A 10,417-nucleotide genomic window follows, 5' to 3' on the forward strand; every position below is an offset into this window, starting at 1 on the left:
AAATGTAACTGAAAAAATAATAGAAATGTTTACTTAGCCAAAAAGGAAACTCTGGAAATTTACATTAGTCAATAAATAAAATTTGTACCCAAACTATGTCAATTAAAAAAATATTCTGCCCCATTTAATCACATGAAACTGCAACAGCAACAAAAATTCTGTGTAAACAGTTGTTTAATTGAATTGATGCTTATACCCCAGGAACATAGTTACATCATCTTTTTCCTTTTTTTTTCTTCTTCAGAGTAAAAGGCCAAGCTATGATAGCAACTGGTGGAGTGATAACTGGCCTGGCCGCCTTGAAAAGGCAAGACTCTGCCAGATCACAGCAGCATGTCAACCTCAGCCCGTCTCCTGCTACCCAAGAGAAGAAGCCCATCAGGCGCCGGCCCCGGGCAGATGTTGTGGTTGTTCGTGGCAAAATCCGGCTTTATTCCCCATCTGGTTTTTTTCTTATTTTAGGAGTGCTCATCTCCATTATAGGAATTGCCATGGCCGTTCTTGGATATTGGCCCCAAAAAGAACATTTTATTGATGCTGAAACAACACTGTCAACAAATGAAACTCAGGTCATTCGGAATGAAGGCGGTGTGGTGGTTCGCTTCTTTGAGCAGCATTTGCATTCTGATAAGATGAAAATGCTTGGCCCATTCACCATGGGGATTGGCATTTTCATTTTCATTTGTGCTAATGCCATTCTTCATGAAAACCGTGACAAAGAGACCAAAATCATACACATGAGGGATATCTATTCCACAGTCATTGACATTCACACGCTAAGAATCAAGGAGCAAAGGCAAATGAACGGCATGTACACTGGTTTGATGGGAGAAACAGAAGTAAAACAGAATGGGAGCTCCTGTGCCTCGAGATTGGCAGCAAATACAATCGCCTCTTTCTCGGGTTTTCGGAGCAGTTTTCGAATGGACAGCTCCGTGGAGGAGGATGAACTTATGTTAAATGAAAGTAAGAGTTCTGGGCATCTTATGCCCCCTTTGCTCTCTGACAGCTCTGCGTCTGTCTTTGGCCTCTATCCACCTCCTTCCAAGACAACTGATGATAAGACCAGCAGCTCTAAGAAATGTGAAACCAAGTCAATTGTGTCATCGTCCATCAGTGCTTTTACATTGCCTGTGATCAAACTTAATAACTGTGTTATTGATGAGCCCAGTATAGATAACATCACTGAAGATGCTGACAACCTCAAAAGTAGGTCAAGGAATTTGTCAATGGATTCCCTTGTGGTTCCTTTGCCCAACACCAGTGAATCCTTCCAGCCCGTCAGCACAGTGCTACCAAGGAATAATTCCATTGGGGAGTCGTTGTCGAGTCAGTACAAGTCATCTATGGCTCTCGGACCTGGGGCTGGACAGCTCTTGTCTCCTGGGGCTGCCAGAAGACAGTTTGGGTCCAATACATCCTTGCATTTGCTCTCGTCACACTCAAAGTCCTTAGACTTAGACCGGGGTCCCTCCACTCTAACTGTTCAGGCAGAACAACGGAAACATCCAAGTTGGCCTAGGTTGGATCGGAACAACAGCAAGGGATATATGAAACTAGAGAACAAAGAAGACCCGATGGATAGGTTGCTTGTGCCCCAAGTTGCCATCAAAAAGGACTTTACCAATAAGGAGAAGCTTCTTATGATTTCAAGATCTCACAATAATTTGAGTTTTGAACATGATGAGTTTTTGAGTAACAACCTAAAGCGGGGAACTTCTGAAACAAGGTTTTAATGTTAAAAGAATATATCATTTTACAAGGGTATATATTTTAAAACGATTTTCACTGGTGTTTCCTTCTTAAAGTAAAGTATTGGCTGTAAGCCTTTTTAATCAAATGGTTTGTAGTGTATTAGAATTGGCTGCTTAGTTCTGTAATGAAGATGGTTGTATGTTTGGGTTACTTGTGACTGCAGTACTCTATGTTATGACACATGATTTTATTTTTCTCTTCCTTTGAAAGCATGATCTCTTTTATTAATATGAATGCAAAATGCTTGCATCCAAATTAAAGCTTATTTTCTTTACTTTTAAGTTCTTTGATTGCCCTATTCATAAAATGAAATGTCCAGTATGGAAAACATAGGGTACCAAAGTGTGGACCAGGAGTACAAATTCAGTCCCAATACTCAATACGTATTATAGATGACTATGAGTGCAAACCTTAGGATGTGATTTTCTGAATAATTGTTCTTTGTAGGATTTGGTTAAATTATTTAAAATGAAAAAGATCTAGTTTTAGTGTGAGCTCAGTAATGTTAATTGGTTAAGTTCATTGTGAATCTTGAGTTTTAGATAAGTAGTTTTTTTTCAATATCACTTCTGTTTTTAGTGATATTATATCAAGAAACAACGTATTCAAGAGCCATGGCTGACAGTGCCAGATATACTTAGCGATAAACATCAAAATGCAATTATAGTTGCTGTAACGTTAGATATTCGGAATCAAAATGTATTTGCCAGCTGACTTGATAAACTAAATGAACCAATATAATTTGTAGAAATGCTATCCTGAAATAATTATATACATGAAGACAATGTTGACTAATGAATGAAGATACATTATATACTAGTTAATGCTAACTAGTCTCAGTACCTTTCTTTAGCCATCTGTTACCATCCAATAGCACCTCATTCCCACATTCTATTTTCCCCCGGTATTCTTTAGATCCTAGTATTTAGAAAACAATCGGCTAACCTTGACATTTCTTTTTACCTTCATATGCCACTATCTCGGTAGTTCAAAAAAATTTAGTTCTTGATAAATTGCCTTGAAGTTTACCTTGTGCTGGAGAGCCTTATGATAACTCCAAAGACTTTCTTACGGTATAATACATGTTGTTTAGGATTGTGTTTCTTAGTCACTGAAGATAATAAATATTAAAATGGATGTTTTCATCAGAAAATTTTCATGTTTTCCTTTAAGGTAACATAATTGTAAGAATTGTTTAATAAAATACTCAGGAAATTCTAAAGGTTTCTCCCAATACCTAAACATTTCTGAACATCAGTATTGCAGTTGTGGAAGAGCAGAAGGAGGATACATTTGTTTGTGTTGCTCCCCAAAATTCCACCTGGCGTTTGCATCACAAACTTCCCTCAATTGAGGCAGTTTTATTTGTTAGAACATTAAGTCTGTGTATTGTAATAGAGTGGGCTCAATATTTTACTATAAAGCATTTAATAAACTTCTGTTATTAATAGAAGTTTGTGTTCTTCACACCTTTGCTATTGCTTTTTAAATAAAATGTACATTTCTGCTTAAAGTACTGTTTTTCATACTTTCAGATATATTCTACTGAGGGCACTTGATACCCTAGTACATGTACTGAGTATCTCGGCTTTTAAATTTTGCTTCTATTCGGTTAAAAAGCTAGGTCTATCCACCTATTTAATTAGACTGTTTTTAAATTTTCTTATCTTGGGATCGTTTTCACTTAAAGTTTCATTGACTCTCAGGAAAATAACCAAATACAGCAAAAGTCAGCGGCACTCAGATTTGAAAACAGTGGCTGTCAACACCCCTGATGTGACAGATGACTGGAGCCATATAATTTGTTCAGTTCATCCCTGAAAGAGCTCTAGAAATTTGAAGAGGATTAAACAGCATGGGTCTTAGATGATCCAAATAAAGGAATTGGGGGCTTAAAATAGTGGTTCCTGCTCAATCTTCTCTTCATCAAAAAGCCTGAGTTTTTCACTTATTAAGCAAATCAACTTTGTTAAATTATAAATAATTTTCTCATTTTAAATTAATGAAAGACATCGATTACTAATTAAAGTTTCAGATTCATATGAGATAGCTGGTGTCACCACATTGGTATAATTCTACCTAAAAGCAATGAAACCTGGAATTCTAGTTAGACCATATTTTGTGCATTTCCTTTAGGCTTTTATGAATATTGAAAATTATTTTGAAAATACACCTGCCATATTAGATTAGAACTGTACTCTAGATGCCTTGTTTAATCTTAATCACCTTAATTGCCTTTTTAAATCTCCAAATATGGGTATTCTGAGGGGCAGGGGTTTGGGACTTCAGCATATGAATTTCAGGGGGACACAATTCAGCCCGTAACATGGGGTGTGGAGAGGTGAGTAAGGGTTCTTAGTCTAGACTAGGTGAGAAGAGTGCAATATGCCCTTAATGACATTGCCACACTGGCTATGTAGCCTTGAGCCAATCACTTAATGCCTCCATTTCAATTACTTTCTTAATGTCATGCCTTTGAATTCCTCACCTGTGAAGTGAGATGAGTAAGAACAGAAACTATCACCTTCTTTCTAACTCTAAAGGTCCAGGGTTCTTGATGCCCTCAGATGAAGATCTACTGCCTGTCCCTATCTCTTTGTAGCAGATTACTTCTCAAAGGATAAGGGCAGGACTTCCAGGAGAGCAGAGCAGTGGGAGGTGTGGATGGTGGAGCCAGAAAACCCGGCATCCATCAGTTGTGAAGCTTTCAGGCTTAAATACATGTTTCCATCTGTATAATCTTCGAAGAAACAATGGCAATATAAGTAAAAAGAAAAACATTGTTTAGCACAAGTTTGTATCAAAATGGGTATTATAGTAGCTCTTGACAATTTACTAAAGACAAATTTTGAGTTACTTGTTTGGCGGTTCAAATTTAGCTTTTTTTTTTTTTTTTTTTTTTTTTTGAGACAGAGTTTTGCTCTTGTCGCCCAGGCTGGAGTACAATGGTGCGATCTCAGCTCACTGCAACCTCCTCTTCCCAGATTTAAGCAATTCTTCTGCCTCAGCCTCCCGAGTAACTGGGATTACAGGAGCCCACCACCACGCCAAGCTAATTTTTTGTATTTTTAGTAGAGACATGGTTTCACCATGTTGACCAGGCTGGTCTCGAACTCCTACCTCAGGTGATCCACCCACCTCGGCCTCCCAAAGTGCTGGGATTACAGGCATGAGCCACTGTGCCCGGCTCCACATTTAGCTCTTAAATTCACCACAGATAACTAAAAGAAGTAAAATATAGCATAAAAAAGAAAAAGATCCATCAGTTTATCAATAATTTTCCTATAACGTTTTAAATATTAGAGTGGGGGCCCACCACTGACATACATCCACCTACTGTGGTGTTCAGGTTGTTCAGAGATCTTAATCACTTATTCTCTAAGTAGGAACTGTGAAAGTGGTGCTTTGGTTATCCTGTCTCTTACTTTCAGCAAATTGCTCTGTCACCCTTCCCTGACCCTATATATAATCATATGTTAGACCTTATATCAAGGTTTTAGTGTGTATAACCTTGATGTTGGATTATTGAAGGACTTTGTCTTTAATCTCCCATTTGGTGATTAAAGTCCTTTGTGAGGTGTTTTCACACTGAAGTAACTCATTGATTTCTCTCTGCATGCTGTTTTTTCCAGGATGATGGCGTAAGAGAAAAAAGGCCCACTTCATTGAAGTACCTTTTACTTAATAGTTGATGCTGTCTTAAGATAACAGGTTAGTTTTCTAGGGCTGGTATAATAAAATACCACAAACTGGGTGGCTTAAGCAATAAAATTTATTTTCTCATAGTTCTGGAGGCTGCAAGTCTAGGAACAAGGTGTTGGTTGCTTTGATTTCTCTTGAGGCTCCTCTCCTTGGCTTGCCAATGTGTTCTCACATGGTTTTGTGCATCCCTGGTGTCTGTGTATCCAAATTTCCTGTTCTTATTAGGATACCAGTAAGATTGCATTAAGGCCCATCATGACAGCCTTATTTTAACTTAATATCCTCATTAAAGGCCCTATCTCTGAATACAGTCACATTCTTAAGTACTGGGGGTTAGTTCAAATAGCAGTTGGAGGTGGGGAAACACTTCAGTTCATAACAGATAATAATTTTAAAATAATGCCTGCACAAGAACAGGGCTCATTAAAGTAACAAAATGAAGTGAATCAACCCTCATATATCAGCAGATCATTTCCTCTTCTTGAGGTACATTTTATGTAAACTAATTTACATTTATATTTCCTCTCTTACTGTCAGTGTATAAGATGAAAGAAGTAATAAAGAGGATATAAGAAACTTCTGCTGGGCACAGTGGCTCACACCTGTAATCCCAGCACTTTGGGACCCAAGGCAGGTGGATTACTTGAGGTCAGGAGTCCAAGACCAGCCTGACCAACATAGTGAAACCCGTCTCTACTAAAGATACAAAAACTAGCCGGACATCCTTGCTTGAACTCAGGAGGTGGAGGTTGCAGTGAGCCAAGATCGTGCCACTGCACTCCAGCCTGGGTGACAGAGTGAGACTCTGTCTCAAAAAAAAAAAAAAGAAAGAAAGAAACCTCTACACATAGTATCTTGCTATTCTCACATTCAAGGTGGTTTTCAGCAAACTGGGCAGAATCTTCAGCTTGGGCTATTCCCTTCTTATTGCCATCCTTTATTCTTGGTTGGTTCATTAGTTGCTTTAATACAAAAATAACAGAGAAAAATTACTTTTATTTTGGTCTTCTCCCTTATTAATTCACAATTTAAAAGTTTGAGACTTATGATAATTTTTTAGTTCTTTCTCATTACCAAATAGTATATATCCTGTCCCCAGGAGCATGTGTACTCTACAATTTAAGTGTAGAGATATATGTACATTTCAGTTGTTTGTAATGTAGACAAGGCCACAGTATTTATAGTACAAAAGATGGAATAATTTGCTAACAGAAACATAAACACCTGGAATTTTGAAGACAGTGGACATTAGAGCTGACACCCAGTGCAACACCGAAGTTAGCAGAGTCAAGAACTGAATTCGGGACTGTTGATTCCTAGTATTTCCATCAATTAGAATCAAATCAAGTTTTTAAAAACACATATGTGCAAAATCTGGTGATTAGATTTTGGGTTTCTTAGGGCTGGTAAAGAGAGACGCATCTATAATTTCTGGAGGAAAACCTAGTGTTGAAATGTCCAACACATCTCATTGGGTTGGGGTTAAGGTGGTATACTTGGGACCTATATTGCAGACAGCACCAAGCTTAGAATGGGAATTTTTAGTATTTAACTTTGATTTCCCATGTTTTAAAGTATTAACTATCTAGCACTGCTATTGAAAATTATGCCATTAAGCCCTTCCACATCATAATATTGTCTTTCAGCAAGATGTACGGAACTAAAATAAGACGTTTGTATCCATATTCAATAAACCACATGTACAAGAAGGAAGGCAAAAAGACAAGGGGGAAGGAAGGAAGGAGTGTGGTATTTGGGAGATAAGAGAGGAGGAGAGAATGCCATATGTTTTTCCTACTTATTAAAAACACATGCATAGGAAAGGCATTCCATTTATGCTTAATTTTGGAATAAAACCAAGCTTATAATTTTTAATCACTGAGGCAGTGAGAAAATATTCTTAGTTGATTTTAAAATACATTTTAGTAGGCATTAAGAGTGCTTATTATCTGGCTCATTTGAGTCAGTCACCCTAAGGGTTAGTGAATTAATCATTCATTTGAAGTCATCAGCTAATGAGTCATCAATAGCTCAAAGCTGTTAAGAAATTATTATTTTTAAAAAATAAAATCACTTTTTTCTATACTCAGATATTTTCTATGTTCATTAGGTGTGTATTTTTCCCTAAAGCATTTCCAAATTCCAAGTGTGTTACCTTGTGTTATCATTTACAATGTTAATAACCTGAAAAGTCAAATTAACTTTCCAGCCAGTTAGTTGAACAGTTAAGGAATTATCTTTCAAAGACTCTTGCATTTTATGAGTCTGTTATTAAAGTCTATTACTGTTTTAAGGCCTGAAGAGGATCAAATAAAATACATATGAGCAAAAAATATGAAGGACATTTAGAATCTGGATCAAACTGAATATAGGATATAATTATTCCTTACTCTGTAACATGCTCACTATACTTTAAGTGATAGGAAAAATTTCTCTTCTGAAGTAATGTAAGTGAAATATATTCCCTTTGGCATGTGAATACCACATTCTGTTTTATATTGGTTACCAAGATGTTTAGCAACTTAAGAAGGACATTTAATATAAGCCAGTCTTTTCTTACTCAGGTTTCTTCTGGCAATGACATACACTAAGAAATTCTGACACAAAAGTATTGGATGTTTATGAAATTCCACCAAAAGGGTCTAGTTCTAAAAATATTGCCTGCTCTCAAATATTTAAATATTTAATATTTAATCTGTGGTTCCTTCAGGCCCTTCTCTTTCAACTTTTTATTTATTTATTTACTTTTGTTAACCCAATTTTATGGCTGTGTTCTCTGGTTGGTAGGTTAAAAGAGAGGTAAAATCAAGTGTTGACCATTTTGCAATGTAATGGTGACACTGGCCATGGGCTTCCAATGGAAGAAAAGGGAGAAAATGTGAAAAAGTCCAATGGGCTGAGGAGGTATAACTAAATATATCTTTTATATGTGCTGTTTTCAGTCACCCCTTCTATTGCCATAGTCAATCAAGAGTTGGCTCATTGGTCAAAGGAGATTACTGTCAATCCAGATATGTCTCTGAATTTGTATACCAAAAAGTCCAGAAAATTCTGAAATTAATTTTAACATATCGGGGGCTTACACAGTGCTGGTACATATTGGGTTCCCAATGAATGTTAGTGGAATTAATTTACTTTTTAGTTCATTGTGGAAAATAAAAGGAATAATCAATTTTATTGTGCTATACTTAGGGGTCAGTTTGCCAAAGACTCTATGTCAGGAAAGGGAGAACATATGTGGCTGGTTATAAAATTTTATGTTTTACAGTGATATAAGGCAGTAACTGGGTTATACACCAATTGCAGGGAGTTAGAGGAGGCATGAATACAATGGTACTCTGGTTCATTTGAACCTAGAATGAATGAGGAAAGTAATTTCAGTGGCTGTGTATATGTTTTCAAAAATGTAGAAAATATAAAAGCTAATTCTGAAATGCAAAAGGAATTCAATACTTATAAAATTGGCCAAAGGCCTTTTTGACACGTTAGCTTTGTATTATCTTTTTGTCCCATGTATTTGCAGTTTAACCTTAAGACCCAACCCCTATTTGAAATAAAGGAACTATCTCTATTTTATCAATGAAACAATTACTCGGGTGTACATAACATTTCAATTTCATGATTTTATAAGTCAAAATGATCATTTTCAGTTAGTTTCATGAGAATTGCAGATTATGTTTCATTTACCAAGGTCTTATCATTGGTACAGCACATTTTTCTCATTCTCTAGTCTCCCAGAAATTCCAACATTTACCTGTGCATGCAAATTACCTTCATTTCCTAGATGTAAACCTGAAAATAGAAACCTACTCTTTATGAAATTTTACACATTTACACGTTCTGGTAACAGATACCAGAAGAGTAGGAAAATACATTTTAGATGCAAATATTCCCTCTTTCAATTGGGGTAGAAAAAATATTTTGACATTATTAATTTTATTAAACAGGTAAAGAACAGATTTTTAAAAAGACTTTCAAGTGCCTTATGCACACTCACGTGACTTCTATGTATGGCATTGGGAACCAGCTATGAGACTTGTACTATCCTTGACATCCTGAAGGAATATTAAAAAGAAAGTGATGCTGTCTGGATGGAGCAACTTGAGGTAGACCTTGAAGGATTTATATGAACCAAGGAAATATTTCAAGGACAATCTTATAGATGATAATAGCAGGCAAGGTTAAGACCTAGCATTGGGAAGAAGCAAAGCCTTATGCAGGACACATGGCCTTCCTGGAGTATTGACTTTAAATTGGAGAGGAAAAGAAGATAAGTTTGGAAAGGTACTTGGAGTTCAGATTAGTAATAACTTTAAAAGCCAGGCCAAGTAACTAGGTTTTGTGGTAGTGGTAAGACTTTCTAAGCATAAGAGAAATATATTAGGAGAGGTTCTCAAGAATATAAACTTGGTCATGATCTGAAGAGTGGTTTGGAAAATATTGGAAGGAGAGAGAAAAATAAAGTATAGTTGGGACATGGACCAAAGTAGTAGCAAGGAAAATGGGAACATTTTTGATTCTCAGATTCTCAGTCATCTCAATCTACTAGCTACCTTTCTTCACGTTTCTCTCTCTCAATCTTGATTTTCAGGACACCACATCTTCCCAGATTTTTTTTCCTACTTAGCTAATCCTTTCTTCCCAGTCTCCATCGCTGGTTTTTCCCTGTCTTCACTAGCACTTAACATTGGAGTGCTCTAGAGCTCAGTCTTTGTTTCTTTTCTGAATCTGCCCTCATTCACTGCTGATGTAATGGCTTTAAAAACTATTTAATGCCCACAACTCCCAAACTCTCCTTTATTTCAGTCTCTTGTTTTTTCTACTTGGATGTCTGATAGACAATGAAATTTATCATAGCAAAAACTGGACTCTATACCTTTCCTTCTAAATTTAGTCCATTTATAGTTTTTCTCTTCTCAGTGATGACATCACTCCATCATTCAAATTGTTTAGCTCAAAA

At 36.5% G+C, this 10,417-nt stretch overlaps 1 protein-coding gene across 4 annotated transcripts in view; it reads left to right on the forward strand.

Annotated features, from left to right (window-relative positions):
- The window catches only part of TMEM200A (transmembrane protein 200A), a 77,826-nt gene extending 74,558 nt beyond the window's left edge, over positions 1-3,268 (forward strand). For all 4 annotated transcript variants that reach the window (XM_003827646.6, XM_003827647.6, XM_034962855.3 and 1 more), the window contains one exon: positions 245-3,268. In XM_003827646.6, the coding sequence (XP_003827694.4) occupies positions 261-1,736 (1,476 nt within the window). In that variant the 5' untranslated portion in view covers positions 245-260 and the 3' untranslated portion in view covers positions 1,737-3,268. The remainder of the gene's footprint in view (positions 1-244) is intronic.
- Positions 3,269-10,417: the final 7,149 nt, after the last annotated feature.

The sequence above is a fragment of the Pan paniscus genome, chromosome 5, assembly GCF_029289425.2.
Source record: "Pan paniscus chromosome 5, NHGRI_mPanPan1-v2.0_pri, whole genome shotgun sequence".
Lineage (NCBI taxonomy): Eukaryota > Metazoa > Chordata > Mammalia > Primates > Hominidae > Pan > Pan paniscus.